The following is an 18,409-nucleotide window of genomic DNA, read 5'->3' as shown; positions in this document are numbered from 1 at the left end:
GTCTCTTATGCTTTGGCTCTCTCCCACTCTAATCTCTTTTTTTTTTCCTTCCCCTCCCCCATGGGTTTCTGTTAAGTTTCTCAGGACCCACATAAGAGTGAAAACACATGGTATCTTTCTTTCTCTGTATGGCTTATTTCACATAACAGAACACTCTCCAGTTCCATCCACGTTGCTACAAAGGGCCTTATTTCATTCTTTCTCATTGCCACGTAGTACTCCATTGTGTATATAAACCACAATTTCTTTATCCATTCACCAGTTGATGGACATTTAGGCTCTTTCCATAATTTGGCTATTGTTGAGAGTGCTGCTATAAACATTGGGGTACAAGTGCCCCTATGCATCAGTACTCCTGTATCCCTTGGGTAAATTCCTAGCAGTGCTACTGCTGGGTCATAGGGTAGGTCTATTTTTAATTTTTTGAGGAACCTCCACACTGTTTTTACAGAGCGGCTGCACCAATTTGCATTCCCACCAACAGTGCAAGAGGGTTCCCGTTTCTCCACATCCTCTCCAGCATCTATACTCTCCTGATTGGTTCATTTTAGCCACTCTGACTTGAGAGTGCCGCTATAAACATTGGGGTGCAAGTGCCCCTATGCATCAGTACTCCAGATTTTACAGCTTATTCTTAAAGGCAAGAAAAAATGGCAAGTCACTTAACTATGTGGAGGAAAAGCATGAGTGTTTGCATTATAAACCTACTGTACCTCTCATGGCTGTGATAAGATTTAAATACAACCCAGGTTCCCAAGCCAGTTATGGAAAGAAGGTTCCGTCCAGGAGTCTAGAACCTAAAATTAGAGCCTGTGCTCAGAGAGATGCCTTCACTTGTAGATGACTCTCCCAACTAAAGCTCCAGAAAAAAGAAATACCTTACTGCTTATTAGGAATACTGCCTAGTAAGAACTGTCCTTTAGCAGCATGATTTCTCTGACAGGTTTGACATACCTTCTGGGAAAACCTGTTAATGATTTTTAGAAGGAAGAAACTCTAACACTGATTGACAGCAAGTGTGTGTAGCTCTTTCACCCCTTCTTAGAGCACTTAACTTAATTTGCTTTGTATTACAGCAATTACATGTTCTTCTGCTACCCTCATTAATAGATCTAAGTTCCTTGAAGGCAAGAGTTATTTATGTCATACATTTTGCAGCACCTGCTGAGCCTAGCAGAACACAGATGTTCAACAAATGTCTGCCATTTTCTTACGGGAAAACCAGTTTGGCTTGGTTGGTTGGTTTCCTTTGAATAAAGCTCACAAAGGTCCATAAAACACCCAGAGACAATAATAAAATGTAAAACATTATTTTCAGAAACAAACAATTAGGCAGTGATTTACTGGGTAGCTGACAGGTGTTCACACACCTCCATGGTCAAAGATCCAAGTTGGAAGAGTTGATAGCCTGAACTTGAGTTAATATCTAGCCAGTTCAAATGTGTTTGGACAGAAGTCATTTCCTTCCCCTGTTCCTGACAAGTTGATTAACTAGAAGTGATTAACACTTGAGTACCTCCATCAAATACAGACTCTACAGGGATGCTCATCTGGTTTGAAAGACAGACTAATCAAGAACCCATAATCCACCAGCCTTTTCTAAAACATCTCAGCTAGCTGTCTTCATCGCCCATGAACACCAGAGCTGTAAGATAAATAAGTGACATTTAAGATCCGTGGACTGTCCAGAAACACTGTTCAGCTAGCTTCACCCTCAACAAGAACTAGTAAACTCAACAGTCCATACCCTGAAGAATGAAGTCTTAGGTTTAGGATTCTGAAAGAATCCCTGTTCCACCAATTAGTTGAGAGTTTTGTCACCTAACTCCAACTAAAAGTGAAATCCTACTCCTACTATGCCTCCAATGAACCTCTGAAGCAAGGCACTGTCAGAACCTTTAAAAAAAAAAAAAAAAAGAATTTCATGGAGCTCACAGAGGAGTTTACAGGGCTTAAAAAATTTTTTTTTAATGTTTACTGATTTATTTTGAGGGAGAGAGACAGTAAGCAGGGGAGGGGCAGAGAGAGTGGGAGAGAGAGAATCCCAAGCAGGCTCCATGCTCAGCATGGAGCCTAACATGGGGCCCAATCTTCCTGAACCATGAGATCATGACCTGAGGTGAAACCAAGAGTCAGACGCTTAACTGACTGAGCCACCCAGGCGCCCCTACAGGACTGCTTTTGTGCCCTATTGCTAAAAAGTATCTATATGCATGAGAGAATTGGGTTTGGACTAACCCACAGCCTAGTACAAAGAGCACTGGGGGGAGGAGGCTTAGAGTCTTCACCTATATTTTTACTGGATATAATTACTGGATACTCATAATACCAAAATGAACCCAATAAACTGAACAACCAAAGCAACTTAATTTAGCTCACAAAACCAGACCTTTAGAGAAACAGTATATGTTCTTTTATTAATTGGCAGTATTAATGAGTTGTGCATACAGTTTTTTGTTCTGCTTTAGTTTTTTTCCCTTATTGAACAAGTCCCCTAAATTTCAAAGTAGACACAGTGAGAAGCAAGGAGTTTATTTGAAACTGACGTCTGTATTTATTCTAATAAAAGAGATCAACCACTGGGCAATATTAAATTAGAATGATTCCTATGAAACAGTAATTACTAAGCAACATAAAAACCTAATAGGCTTTTGGGTTTCCCATATGTTTGTTTGATAATGTATTTTGGAGGTGGGCTCTTCTTTCCAAATACAAAAGAAATTTCCTCCTGTCAGTGCCTATTTCCACTAGAATTATATATATTTTTGAACTCAGGGTTTTATCTGCCAGCATCCTTAGGAATTCAACATCGATCATTGATAGGATCATCGATATGAAATAATCAAGCAATTCTAAATTATTTATCCTTTTGGAAAAAGTCAAATTTTATGTGCTTTGAAATGAACCCCATCAACAATGCCTGGCTAGAATTCATGTTGTGTGAACCTGGATAAAAATCCAGGTAAGTAACATGGGAAAATACTTCATTAATATTTCAGACAACAAAAAAAACAAAGGATGCTTCTTTCCCCCTTAAGTTTTATAATGAGAGGAAAATGTCCTTGCTGAAAATTTGCCAGAGTAATTTAAGATTCTGTGTCACCCCTACCCCAGTTTTTTTAAAAAATGAAAACCAATCTTTCTGATTTAGAGGAAGTTAAAGGTACACATATTATCTCAAAGCCCAATCCCTTACAAAGATCCTATTCAAATATAATTTGAAACTTGAAACAAACAAACAAAAACAACCAACCCCTACCATTACCTATAAAATGGTGGAATAGTGGAAAATAGTTCTCTATGTATAGTTTTCATAGTTCATACATTCACCGTGTCTAATCTTTTCATTAACTTATTTATTATAAAACTTCAGTTTTATTGTAGAATCACTTCAAGTTGATTTGTAATTAACAAAATGAATATCTTTACATTCCTAAAAGATGCCAAGTACATTAGAGAGGAAAATAATAAGAAAGGTATATAAAAGGGCCCCAAGTGATTCTTTAGGATAATACACAGGACACTGAATATAGCCATATTCACAGCTATTAATAATAACAGTGAAAGGACACAAAGCAAAATTAAAAAAAGTTAAAGACACATAAGACAAAGTCTGGAGGAAACTAAGGGCAAGCTTCCAAAAGTCTTCTCCTGGTGGAGTCACACAGGATGTGTTTAATTTCCCCAGCACTGAGTTATGATGATATGTGTGAAATGGCCACCAGAGAAGCACATTAGAGACTCAGCACCTGGGGTTTACACTGGAAGCTGGTCACATAGGCATCTTTTCCCTTACATGTACCAAAATTCCAGCTCCCAGAAACAAGCAAGTAGTTAGCATAAACCAAGTTCTTTTCACAGTTTAGGGAGAGTGAGCCATTCATATCAGAGAACGCTGGAAAATTTCCCAGATGCCAGTTAAGGGTCAAGCTCACAAGTAGGTCTTCCAAGTTGTCTCATCAGGTCTGCTATGTTAACCATTATGTGCACATCTCTCTTTTCAAGTTCTATTTCTCTTCAAGTAAATGTGTTATGTTTATTCACTTTAGTGTTCCTTCTAGTTTACTCTTCACTCCTAAATTGATCTTATTCTTTAATACACAGATCATTCTTAAATCCTATCATCTCATTTCAAAGCTTTCCTATTTCTCATTTGTTCTTTCACATCTAGTATCATTTTCTTACCTACTAGCTAGTATCACTGTATTTTGAAGTAGCAGGTTATAGTTTTTATTTCATTTGTGGGCATCTTTCTGGCACACATTCATTTTCTGTAAGGATGCTATGTGGCTCTTTATTCTGTTTCTTCTTATAAACATTTTGTTTAAGATTTGAATTTGGTTCTTTTTCTATTTTTAATTTTTAAGTTGGTTATCTTTTTAATGTTTGTTTATTTTTGAGAGAGTCCGAGCACGAGCGGGGGAGGGACAGAGAGAGAGGGAGACACAGAATCTGAAGCAGGCTCCAGGCTCTCAGCTGTCAGTGCAGAGCCCAACAAGGGGTTCGAACTCATGAACCGTGAGATCATGACCTGAGCCGAAATCGGACACTTAACTGATTGAGCCACCCAGCATGCCACTATTTTTATTTTTTAAGTGAAATCATTTTTCTGGAAGTTTTAGAACAGAGGAATCATTTAGGATAGCTGTGCAATTTCACACATCTCCCTCTTCTGTCGTTAATGTGTGATGTTCAATAATGGCACCTGACTTTTGCTTTCATTCAAAAAGATTAAATGCATGAGAATTATCCTTTAACCTTAAACAATTAAAAAACTGGACAATTTTATAGTTTTAAAAGACTGTTTTCAGCTATTAGACATCAGACAGCACAGAACCGTGATCCCAGAGACAAGAAAAACAAATGAGGTAAACATGATGAGTGACTTTTTGCAGAGAACAAGAGAACTAGAATTTGTAAGACAGAAAGCCAGAGATGACAGAGATGCGCACAGAAAGAGCTCCTAAGATCTGCAAAAGGGTCCGCTCAGGTCTCTGCCCAAGTACTCATCCTTAAATGTGTGGGGGGACCTCCATGAGGTCAAGGAAAGAACCACAAGAAAACACTAGGTCAAACATTGACCAGGGTTTACACAGGGCTTACAATAGTTTGCTCTCTGACCAACCCGGGTGGAAATACCTCAAAATACCTGGGGCACTGGGTGGAAGCCTCAGAAGAGTACTCCTTTAGGAGTGGGAGTAAAATAGACGCAGACAAGGATTTCCCAATTTTGGTACTAATAACATTTAAATATATATGTGTATATGTGTTACACGGAGATATAATTCACATACCACACCATTTATTTGGAGTATGCAATTCAATGGTTTTTAAGTATATTAACAGTTAGATTGTGCAACCATCATCATTATGTAATTTCATAATGCATTTGTTAAATGCATTATTTTATTCTTTTTTTATGCTATTATAAATGAAATTATTTCATTTTTAGATTCTTCATTGCAAGGTTACAGATATACAGTTATACAGGTATACAGTTAATTTGGGTATATTGATCTCATATCCTGCAACCTCATGAACTCATTTTATACGCTTTAATATTTTTTGTGGATTCTTTAGGATTTCTATACAGAATTTCAGGTTAACTGCAATAAGCAGTTTTACTTCTTCCTGTACAATTTGGATGCCTTTTATTTCATTTTCTTGCCTAATTGCCATGGCTACACTTTCTAGGACAATACTCAATAAAAGTGAGAAAACACTGCTTCTTCCTATTCCTGTTCTTGGGGCGGGGTGGGAGTTAGCATTCATTCTTTCTCCCGTTAAGTATGATATGAGGTTCTGAGCTTTTCATTCAGCTTGAGGAAGTTCCTTTCTAGTTCTAGTTTGTTGGATGTTTCTATTCATGAAGGGGAGTTTTAATTGTCTGTTGAGATGATCCTGTAGTTTTTATCTCTTATTATACTGACATGGTACAGAACGTTAATTTTCCATTTGTTAGACCAAACCTATAGTCCTAGAATAAATCCCATTGTCATGATGTATAATCCTTTATTTTGCTGGATTCCATTTGCTTGTATTTTTTTGAAGATTTTCATGTCCATATTCATGTTGGTCTATAGTTTCTTCTTTTATGGTATCTTTAACTGGTTTTTGGACTGTTGAATTTAGGGCTAAATAAGTATTTTCTACAGAGGAATATCCTGTCCATTTTAGGATATTCAGCCACATCTCTGGTCTCTACCCATTAGAGGTCATTAAAATAATTGTAAAATTCATTTTCACTAGTAAAAGTAAACACTCTACATTACCATTCTGTTATAAGAAGTTTTCTAAGAAAAAGCTGTTACAGTTCACCTGGGGTGAATTTTCTCATTCTTTCCTAAATTTTCAAAAACTATGTGAAGTTCTGACCATACCAATCTTAATAAAAGTCATCTGAAAACACAAAAGCACTCATTTCCAACATTAACAAAAATGCCAATTCCTTTACAATTTCATCAATTTGGGAATCCAACCTGGGAGTCTGTCATAATGACTAATATCCCTCATATTCTATTTATTCTATTATACTATTTTGCTCTGGACAAAGCTATTTAAACTCTCAAAACAAACTGGAACCTTAAAAAAAATTTTTTTTAATGTTTTTAATGTTTCTTTATTTTTGAGAGACAGAGACACAGTGTGAGTCGGGGAGGGGCGGAGAGAGAGGGAGACACAGAATCCGAAGCAGGCTCCAGGCTTTAAGCTGTCAACACAGAGCCCAATGTGGGCTCAAACTCACAAACTGCAACATCATGACCTAAGCCAAAGTCGGACACCCAACCGACTGAGCCACCCAGCTACCCTGGGAACCTCCAAATTTAACCTATCTAATAAAACCTCACTTAATCCAATTTTAAGAATACCTAAAATGACATATTTTCTCTAATATGCTAAATTTCTATTGTAAAGGCACAAAATAAATGCATATCAAGATTTTTATGAAATATGCCAGTTTTTATGAAAGCATTTGCAATACAAAGAAAATAAAAACTTCCCCATTAACACAGCTCTTGAAGTAAACATAATAGTATCTTATGCTGCTGAACTGTTTTTTAAATTTTTTGTAAATGTTTATTTAATTTTGAAAGAGAATGAGAGTGTGAGTGAGGGAGGGTAGACACAGAATCCGAAGCAGACTCCAGGTTCTGAGCTGTCAGCACAGAGCGCAACCCGGGGCTCGAACCCATGAACTGTGGGATCATGACCTGAGCTGGGATCGGACACTTAACTGACTGAGCCACCCAGGCGTCCCCCATTATGCTGCTGAACTTTTAAAGTAATATAACTGAATTCTCAATACACAAGAACATTCATGTTTTCCAAAGTAATTACCTTGAGAGGTTATATTCTTTTTCCAAAATGTAAGTGTGGAATCACTCTTCTGGAATTATCTTCAAAGTTCAATCACATGCCATCTATATAACATCATCATTCATATTTCACATTTAAGCAAAACAATAGTACCAGTCTGCCAATGACATTTTGGCAATTTCCAATCAAAACCACACTCACAGGATGAATTCCTTCCTTCTTTCTTTTTCTTCCATTAATCCTGTATTTACTGATTGCCTGCTTGGTGCTGGGCACATTCTGAGTGATAGAAATTTATACCATGTGAGGGCTTAACATTCTGGATCTCCATTTTTCTTGTTTTTGGCTCTATGGCATTGAGAGGAGGGGATCACCTAACTACCAGATTAGACACATACTAAGTCATCAGCAGATTCAGTTTCCTGACCAAGGCCCAACACCACCACCAAATACAAAATGAGAAGAATTCAGCTTCGTGTAATTTATCAAGTTAGATGATTTAAAAAGAAACTAATTTGGGCGCCTGGGTGGCGCAGTCGGTTAAGTGTCCGACTTCAGCTCAGGTCACGATCTCGCGGTCGGTGAGTTCGAGCCCCACGTCGGGCTCTGGGCTGATGGCTCAGAGCCTGGAGCCTGCTTCCGATTCTGTGCCCCCCCTCTCTCTGCCCCTCCCCTGTTCATGCTCTGTCTCTCTCTGTCTCAAAAATAAATAAACGTTAAAAAAAAAAATTTAAAAAAATAAAAAATAAATAAAAAATTAATTAAAAATTAATTAAAAATTAAAAAAAATAAACTAATTTAACTTCAATATAAATAAACACATTTTACTATTTAGTATTATTCTTACTTTGACTTAAAACTAAAGAGGACACGATAATGTTTTTAGAACCAAATATATCTACTTCTAAATACATCAGAGCCTGACTTAATTTAATTTAATTTAATTTAATTTAATTTAATTTAATTTAATTTTAAAAAGGCACAGAGGGGTGCCCGGGTGGCTCAGCTGGTTAAGCGTCTGACTCCAGCTCAGGTCATGATCCCATGGTTCGTGGGTTTGAGCCCCGGGTCCGGCTCTGTGCTGACAGCTCAGAGCCTGGAGCCCGCTTCAGATTCTGTGTCTCCCCCTTTCTTGCCCTTCCCTTGCTCATGATCTGTCTCTCTCTGTCTCAAAGATAAATAAAAACATTTAAAAAATTTTTTTAAATAAATAAATAAATAGAAAGGCAGGGAGGTGGTGGCTGGGTGGCTCAGTCGGTTTAGTGTCCCACTTCGGCTCAGGTCATGATCTCACGGTTCTTGAGTTCGAGCCCTGAGTTGGACTCTGTGCTGACAGCCGAGAGCCTGGAGCCTGCTTTGGATTCTGTGTCTTCCTCTTTCTCTGCCCCTCCCTTGTTCATGCTCTGTCTCTCTCTCTCTCTCTCTCTCTCTCTCTCTCTCAAAAATAAATAATAAACATTAAAAAAAATTGCTTTTAAAGTCAGTTTCTTTATTCCAAAATTAATACTTCATTGCTTGGTGATATAGGAATAGAAACAAGTCTTAATGGGCAAGTTATCAGTCAATAATTCTACCTCATTTAGAGGGCTCTCTATCTTGAGGAAGTCAAATGGTAGGTAGTTTGCCATCCTTTCATTACAGGGATCCAGCACAGTCAACCGTATGGATCAATCTCTTCCGTAAGTCTCCTATCACTGGAGCTTAATGTGGAACCCAATGAGGTGTTAATACCAGGCTCATACTCTTTAACAAAACAGTTCAGCCATAGTAAAAGATATACAGATTAATAATACAGTACTCAGGTTAAAAAATAAAACACCAATTAGAACTCCCCTGTGCCATTTCCCCCACCAACCTTTATTGCTTCCCCTCCTTCCCCACTAGAAGAAGAAATCACTCTTCTGAATTTGTTGTTCATCACTTCCACGTATGTCTTTGTACCTTCCCTATATACCTGTGTATACTTTTTATTTATTTATTTTTTTTTTGAGAGAGAATGAGTGCGTGCATAAGCAGAGGAGGAGCAGAGAGACATGGAGAGAGAGAATCCCAAGCAGGAAGCCTGATGTGCAGTTCGACCTCACAAATGGTGAGATCGTGATCTGAGCCGAAATCAAGTCAGATGCTTAACCGACTGAGCCACCCAGGCACCCCATACATATGCATGTATTCTTAACTAATATTCCTAAGCACTACTTCAGTTGTGACTTTTTTACATGTTTCTAACTTCATATAATAGTATGTGCTATATGTCCTTCAGCAATTTGATTTTTGGCTCAATATAATGGTAACACAATTTTTTGAATACTGGTATGTGTAACTCCAGTCCATTTATTTTCATTGCTGTGTAACACCACACTGCATGAATATAACATAATAAATCCACTCTCCTGTTGATGGACATTTAGACTGATTTTAAAAAGGACAAAACGCTTTCAGAGCAATGATATTCTGTTCTATCCTAAATACTACGTAGAACACACACCAAAAAAGACATTACAAAAAGATTCCCAAGGGACATGCCTTTCTCCCATCCTCCTCAACAACCAAATCAGGACGACCTCTTTGTTCCCCACTTCATACTCGGCCATTTTATTGAGGTAGCTCCTATTTGCCCACCCACCTCTGCAGAACAGGAAGAAGCTTACTTATCAAGGATCAAAATGATAAAGGGTAATTCTTCACAAAGCCAAAAACAAGGGGCTGCTGAAAGTGAAATAGAGAAAGGAAAGAAAATGATCCCACTACCTTTTTTTATTCCACTGGTTTTTAGACTATTATCTTCCTAGCATGTCAACTGCCAGTTTTTAAATCTCTGAACTCTACAAAGTTAATCACTCTTTTAAAAAGCTATGTTAGTATCTATCCTCTTTATCTCCAACTTTATGATCTATGGAGAACTGAAACTAAGAATAAGAAAGGCAGTGAAGTTTTATGAATGTTTTTTAATACCACTTCTTAATTCTACTTAATACTACTTACCAATTAACTGTGCTTTAGAATTCAGTATATTAAAAAGCTACATGAATACAAATTGACAAAATTCTTATGGATATTTTTATATTAATTAATATGTTTCACCAATAGTACCCATATAGGTCATCCTTGCCCCTAAACAGAATATTCTATCAATAGTAGCTGAACTTCTCTGAGTACCATACTTATCAAATTCAATTTAAGAAATACTTTTATACACTGAAATACGGAGAGACTGAATCACACTCTAAAGCTGGATGTATTATGGTTTAATGACGACATACAGTAGAAAACAGAAGATGACTTTTTGTCAGTCAATAATCAAAGAAAAGTCAATAATGTAAAACTTCCCAGATGCTCTTACTTCCAAATGAATCCACATGAACTTCAAGCCAAAAGAATTTTAAAAAGGAATTTTTCTCAAAGAAAATTTTTTTTTTTTTTTAATTTTTTTTTTCAACGTTTATTTATTTTTGGGACAGAGAGAGACAGAGCATGAATGGGGGAGGGGCAGAGAGAGAGGGAGACACAGAATCAGAAACAGGCTCCAGGCTCCGAGCCATCAGCCCAGAGCCTGACACGGGGCTCGAACTCACGGACCACGAGATCGTGACCTGGCTGAAGTCGGACGCTTAACTAACTGCGCCACCCAGGCGCCCCTCAAAGAAAATGTTTTTAATGAAACTCTACCCCCTTTGTTTTTTTGTTTTGTTTTGTTTTGTTTTAAAAATTACTTACTTGGGTTTGGAAAGCACCTTTTCCAAGTTAAATTCTTTGAGGTATCTTATTATAGCAGCCAAAGAGCAAATTACAGTCTTCTCCAAGTTAATGATGCCAGAAAAACTTTGAGAACCTAAAAAAAAAACAGAATATAGACTTTCATTAAAATTATTGTTCACCATTGTTAGAAATAAACTTTAAGTTAAGTGAAATTCAGCTTATGGTTATTGAAATGATAATTTAGACAATACTTCCTAAAACTGCCCTTTGGAAAAATGTTAGAAGATTACAAATATCTAGGTCATGGAAAAACAGGCATTTTGATAGTGAAATAAGCCTTTTCTGGAGAGCAACTGAGCAATTGAGCAACTTTTTCAAAATATTAAAATGCCCATCCCCTTTGACCCAGAAATACTCTAAAATGCATGTCAGAGATGTATTTACAAGGAAGTGAGCTGAAAAATCTTTTGTAATAGTGAAATCTAGAGACAACTTAACTGAACATCAATAAGGTAATAGTTAAATAAATTTTGATAAGTCCAGATTATTAGGCATCTACCAATAAGAATGACTTACAACTATCTATAAAGGCACAGAAGATTATCCATAATATATTGCTGAGTGAAGGGGGGGAAAGTTGTACAATTATTCTCATCTCTCAGCAGGAGTACTGCTTACCATCTGGTCTCCCAGCTTCATCCCTGTGCCTTACAGGGTATTATTCTCAACAGAGCAGCCAAAAGAATCGTTTTTAAAATGTACAGCAGACCATTAGACTCCTTTGCTTATAAAAATCCTCCAACATGAGAGAAGCAGCTCAACCCCTTACAGAGGTCTGGAGGTGAGTAACGCCCCACAACTTGCCTTCCACCTCCTTTATTCTCTTCCTTAGTTACTCTGTTCTAGCACCCAGGCTCCGTCTTATTCCTTAAACATAACGGGTACCTGAGATATGCTGTGCTTCCTGTTGTCTCTGCCTGAAACACTGTTCCTTCACATGTCCATATGGCTTTACCCCTAAACTCCTTCAATCTTTGCTCAAATCTTTGTTTAAGTGCCATTTTCTCAGTGAGGCCTTACTTCATCACCCTATTCAAGTTCACCCTCCTCCATGCCTTATTTTCTTTGTTAACACTTATCACCTTCAAACACACTAACTTAATTTATTGTACGTATCCGCCCTTAGAATGTGAACTCCAGAAGGGCAGGAATTTTTGTCTGTTTTATTCCTTATCGTATGTGTGATGCTTCACAAAATAGGCCATCAATAAAAATTAGTTAAAAGAATAAATCCAGGTTAGATTAAATATACAGAATTATGCACATATAGTTATATGTGTAGATTTGTACATAGAAAAATTCTTAAAGATTTGAGGGGAGGGACTTTTACTTTTTTCTTTACGCACGACTATGTTTTGACTTTTTTTGCAATAGCCATTTGCTACTTTCAGAAATAAAAAACATTACAAAATATCCTCTACAAATCAGTAATACCAAATACATTAATTCCAATTGTGGCTTTTTATAAAACCAAGGTATAAATAAAGAGTTAACGAAACTCTTCCACCTTCTGAGAATTTCATCTTTTAACTTTCTATCTCTAGTCCCCAGGATATCTGATAAATTAGATGACGTGCCAGTGTGTTCTGAGGTAACACTGCATGTGGTTAAGAATGACCTGAAACCAGAAAATGGCACCTGGACTAAGAAGAATTACTGATTCTACAATTTGGGTCTTCTCTGCGTATACTGACTCTGAAGTTGGCACTGTATGAGGCTTCTAAACCTGGGCAGATCCTGATGAGTGTCTCCTGCCTCTGCAGCTGAGCTGTCACTCGGAGGGATGGGACAAGTAGCACGACTTCAGCCCTCAGTGACCCTATGCACTGCTATAAACCCTGTGCGGGGCTATTCCCACTAAGAGGAGCAAGTGCCCTATTAGCAAGCTGGGTTTCCTCTCCCCCACCCTTCCAAGTGAATCTGATGCCAAAAGTGGCTTATGGTAGGCCTGGGACTTAGTCCTGTCTTTACTTGAGCATAAGACAACAATCCCTTGTGATAATACAGACTGTGTCAGAAGTGGGTTACCCTCACAGACACTCAGTTCAATCTGGCACCAAGAGATTAAAGGAGATGGGCAGAGAAATGCTAACAAGACACTGGTGCCTGTAGGAGGGCCAAGGGGAGACTGGTCTATCTATGGTCTAATGGTAACAGTCCTATAGCATGTGATAGGATATAAAAATGAAACTTAACAGAAGTTGGACTAGCAGGAAGGAGACGTACAGACCAAATCAAGCAATGATACCTGGCGAGGACAGGTGAATTAAACAAATAATGGTTACTTAACATATTAAGACCCTGTCATTAATGTTCTGGTATTTAAATTCTGGCAATCAATCTAACAAAACACTAGCGTTTATCAGGAGATTTAACCAAATACTCTGCAAAACTGCAAGGAAAATAACGGGCTATTTTTTAAGAGAAGCAAAAAGGAAGGGTGATCAGTAATACCTTACACTCCAATGAATCTGTCAAAAACATGAAGTTACTAAACAGTCATAACTACAAAGGAAGAAGCTGCAGGGGGTGTTTTGATGAGCGCAAGAACAGTGAACACCTGCCTCTACTCTTGCCAGTTATTTAGCAGTAACTGCCTAGTTTTCATTAAGTTGAAAATCAAACTCGCACCTTTATCCAAATCTCAACTCAGTTGTATTTGAGGACATTAAGGCTAACACATATACAATATTTACCTTGGATGTCAACTACATCTTTTGCATAAAACTCTGTAACTGCCTGGAAAGCATGGCTGTATTCAAAATACACGTTATCCATCCTTTCTACTCGAATTCTGTCATCCCGCACACTGAAAGAAAAAAATGAAAACTTCAAAGATAATTATTCGTAATTTGAACTATCTGTATTTAGGCCTTGGCCTGACCAAAAAAAAGAAATTCATTCTTTATTCCTTCCTAAGTTGAAAAAAAGAGAAAGATCTAAAGTTTCCCTGTTAAAAGGTCTCATTTCATAAAATATAATTACCACTTTTACCACTGGTATTTTATATCAAGTAGTACACTGGGATTATCAAGAACCCATTGAATTTGAGGTCAATTACTTTAATAAATACAAAAGGGAGAAAAATGGAAAAGCATCATTTTAATTTAATTGCACCATTTGTTTAAATACTCTACCAATTAAATACATCATCAAGTAATTCTTTCTCTGAAATGGTATCTTTGTCTGGTTGGCTTTTTGCTAAGTCTGTTTCTACCACACTCACCATTCAAACACAGTAAATTCTCCCTAGGTCAACTCTGTCTTCATTTAAAGTGCTTCTATACTCTCTATAAAATTCTGTGCACACATGCATGTCTAAGATTATGTGAGTACATAAAACCATATCATCCATGCTGACTAGTACATTTTCTTTCTCTTCTGTGGCACAGAGCTCCCCATTCCCCTCCTCCTCCCCTCCTTCCCTTGTCACCTCACTACCAACCAATGTTAACAGCCTAGAGTGAAACTTAATTTTATTTCATGTTCATATGCTCAAACACAAGCATATATCATATACACTAGCCCTGTGTATTATTTCATAAGCAGTAACTCTTGGAAATTTCTCCACATAAAGTGACCTAGCAACAGCTAATTGTTTGTAATGCCTGAAAAATACTTCATAGTATGTAAAAGTCATAACTTATTCACCGATTTCTTTTATTATTGGATATTCACTTGATGTTAACATTTATCACATGTTGCTTTAGAACATTTCATCTAAAATGGTGCAGCCGCTCTGGAAAACAGTGTGGAGGTTCCTCAATAAATTAAAAGTAGATCTATCCTATGATCCAGCAATAGCACTGCTAAAAACTTACCCAAGAGATACAGGAGTGCTAATGCATAGGGGCATTTGTACCCCAATGTTTATAGCAGCACTTTCAACAATAGCCAAATGATGTAAAGAGCCTAAATGTCCATCAACTGATGAATGGATAAAGAAGATGTGGTTTATATATACAATGGAATACTACTTGGCAATGAGAAAGAATGAAATATGGCCCTTTGCAGCAATGTGGATGGAACTGGAGAGTGTTATGCTAAGTGAAATAAGTCAGGCAGAGAGAGACAGATACCATTATGTTTTCACTCATATGTGGATCCTGGAAAACTCAACAGAAGACCAGGGAGGAGGGGAAGGGGGAAAGGGGGAAAAAGAAAGTTACAGAGAGGGAAGGAGGCAAACCATAGGAGACTCTTAAATACTGAGAACTGAGGGTTGATGGGGGGTGGGGAAGGGGGGAAAATGGGTGACAGGCTTTGAGGAAGGCACCTGGTGGGATGGTGTTGTATGAAGACCAATTTGACAATAAATTAAATATTAAAAAATAAATAAAATAAAATAGGAAATAAAACAGAAAAAAAACAAAAAATAAAAAATAATAAAATAAAAATAAAAATTTAAGTAATAAAAAAATGTAAATTCACATTGATGGGTATGTCAAAGGGGCACCAGGAGTCAATTCAAAGAACTACCAATGGCCAAAGCTGAAATATTTGAGCAGCTTAATATAAATTGCTTTTACATTCAGCATTATAAAATTTACATATGAAGCCAGATAAATCTCTCTTAATTTTTAACTACTTCTAAGTATTCCATTATTTCTTATATTTTCTAGTGAATTTTTAAGGTTTGCTTTTCAAATTAAGTTCACCTGAATTTATTTGGGGGGATGGTATAAAGTTAGAAACACAGTTTGATTTTCCATATGATCATTCATTAATGTTCAAAGCACTGTTTATAAAACATTCTGTCTTGGGGCGCCTGGGTGGCGCAGTCGGTTAAGTGTCCGACTTCAGCCAGGTCACGATCTCGCGGTCCGTGAGTTCCAGCCCCGCGTCGGGCTCTGGGCTGATGGCTCAGAGCCTGGAGCCTGTTTCCGTTTCTGTGTCTCCCTCTCTCTCTGCCCCTCGCCTGTTCATGCTCTGTCTCTCTCTGTCCCAAAAACAAACAAACGTTGAAAAAAAAAAATTTTATAAAACATTCTGTCTTTTTCTACCACTTCATAATGTTGCATCCAATAAATATCATATTTCTATATACGTGTGACCCTGTTACTGGCTTCTCTATCCTGTTCCACCATTCTTTTTATATATCTCTGTATCAGGACCACAGTACCTTTATTTCCATGGCGTGGTATCAGTATCTGTGGCACGGCCCCTAGACCTTGCTTTTCAAGATTGCCTTGACTACTCATAGGCCTCTGATTTTCTTTATAAATTTCAGGTTCATCTTGCCAAGTTTCACAAAAACCTTATTAGGATTTTGAATGGATACACAATGAATTAATTTAGAAGTATCTTAACAAATCGAGATATCCCACTGTTAAAGACAGTACAATTTCTCTATCTCTTTTATACATAACAATAATGTTATGTAATTTTCTCCATGTTTTATATTCTTTGGTTGTGCTCCTAGGTGTATTACACATTAATACTACTGTGAAGGGAAACATATTTACTAGAGAGCTATGATGGTATACAAAACCTATCAATTTTTGTACATAGTAACTACTGAATACTCCAATTTATTTTCTTGTATTGTCTATGTATGCATCAGTATCACCTGGAAAAAAAAAACGTTGTTTTTTTTTTAGTCTCTCCCTTATAATTTCTAATCTTCTTTTCTTTTTCCTATCGCATTACACTACTGGCTAAGACCTTCAGGCTGTGTTGAACAAAGGTAATGCTAACACGCATCCTTTGTCTTCTTGCTGACAATAATAGGAATCCTTCTAAAGTTTCACTCTTAAGTACAATACTTGCTACAAGTTTTTGAATAAATGACTTATTGGCTTAAGATTTGGTAAGTTTCCCAGTTTTGGGAAAAAATGTTTCATCATAAAGGATTTTTGAGTCTTAACCTAATGCTCTTTCTACATGTGTTAAAATAATCACATGGCTTATCTCACTTAATTTCTTAATATATTATTCATATTTTCTAATGCTGAATAATCCTTGTCATGATGTTCTGTGCTACTTAAGTAAAGTTATAAACCTGATTTCTTACTGGGTTTTTTTCCCCCCAGAAAATCTGTGCCAGCATACCTAGCTCCAAAAGCTTTTTCTGTTCTACTACAAGACTAGGCAAGCATAAGCTGATCCAGGAAGAAATCTAAGAGGGAGGATTTTCTCCCATCTGTGGTGCTGAAGAAGGGTTTTTTTCACCTTAATCCACTGGATAGAGAGTATCAGACTAACTTTAACAAATCTCTTATCAATTTTTATCTTCCTGTAGACTCCCTTAATACCTGGATTTTTAGAAGCCTGTAGTAAAGGTATTATTTAGGAACTCAAAAAACAGTGAATGACCTTACATGAGCTCCACAGTGATTTTGTACAAATTCCTAGAATGAACGCAAGAGGCAGCTGGTTACTCAATTACTGTTCTAATTAACGTTTTGTTTGATAAGCAGATAAGGCTTTAGAAACCCATTAAATTTGATAAAAATGGACTTGTTAGTTATCCTTGAGGCTTTCATGGAAGCATTACAAGAGTGTTAAATTCATCATTCTGCAATCTGTATATTGAACATCTTCATGCAAACATTTTTCCACAAACTGGTTGGAGTTATAAAATCTGTTTTGTCAGATTTCTTAATTGAAGAAAGTTATGGTAAATTTAAATCACTATCTTTGAAACAAATGTCTACTTTAAACACTGTGTACATAATGAGTAATAACCAACCAGAATTTTGTCAAACTAGATTTTAGTAAAACTTCTACATTAAGCACAGAACTGTTGATCTGGATGTCCTCAAACTACAGTCTGTGGAATACCTGCATGAAAATCACCTGCAACACACATTAAAGGCACAGATCCCATACTCCAAACATATTGGATCTGAATTCAGCAGGAAGTTAGGGGAGAAGGGGTATTTTCATTTTCAACAGAGTTTTCAGGATGATTCACAGGCAATCTGCAGACTGGAAACAGTCATCTACATGAGCCACACTGGCAGTCACTGCAAGGCTAGAACACAAAGAGGAAGTGTAAATCTTTTCCAACAACAGTCTAGGTTTCAGCTGCTCTTTTACAGGTGGGTAGTAAGTATCTTTCCACTAAAAAAATTTTAAAGAAATAAACTATGGTCATGTAACTGACCTGAGTCTAAAAAATTATAAAGACACTCTCCCTTTCCCATCCTTTACAGAGGCTGTTTGTGGCCAGGGCATAAGCCTCCTGAATGGAAAGGAAGCTAAATAGGGGCTGTGCTCCTCCCTGGGCCCAGGGTGGTGACTCCCCTTCTATGCTGGATCGGAGGACTATGGTCAAAATAGCAGTCTCAGTCATTACATGGGGTATGCCAAGCTGGACTGTTTTAAATTAAGA

At 37.2% G+C, this 18,409-nt stretch overlaps 1 protein-coding gene across 9 annotated transcripts in view; it reads right to left on the bottom strand.

Annotated features, from left to right (window-relative positions):
• MSH3 (mutS homolog 3) overlaps positions 1–18,409 on the bottom strand; it is a 187,929-nt gene that overhangs the window by 116,460 nt on the left and 53,060 nt on the right. For all 9 annotated transcript variants that reach the window (XM_045062647.1, XM_045062646.1, XM_003981121.6 and 6 more), the window contains 2 exons: positions 13,770–13,882; positions 11,032–11,146 (listed from right to left, as the gene is read on the bottom strand). In XM_045062647.1, the coding sequence (XP_044918582.1) occupies positions 11,032–11,146; positions 13,770–13,882 (228 nt within the window). The remainder of the gene's footprint in view (positions 1–11,031; positions 11,147–13,769; positions 13,883–18,409) is intronic.

Source organism: Felis catus, chromosome A1 (genome assembly GCF_018350175.1).
Source record: "Felis catus isolate Fca126 chromosome A1, F.catus_Fca126_mat1.0, whole genome shotgun sequence".
Taxonomy (NCBI): Eukaryota; Metazoa; Chordata; class Mammalia; order Carnivora; family Felidae; genus Felis; species Felis catus.
This window is presented reverse-complemented; position numbering and strand designations above follow the sequence as displayed.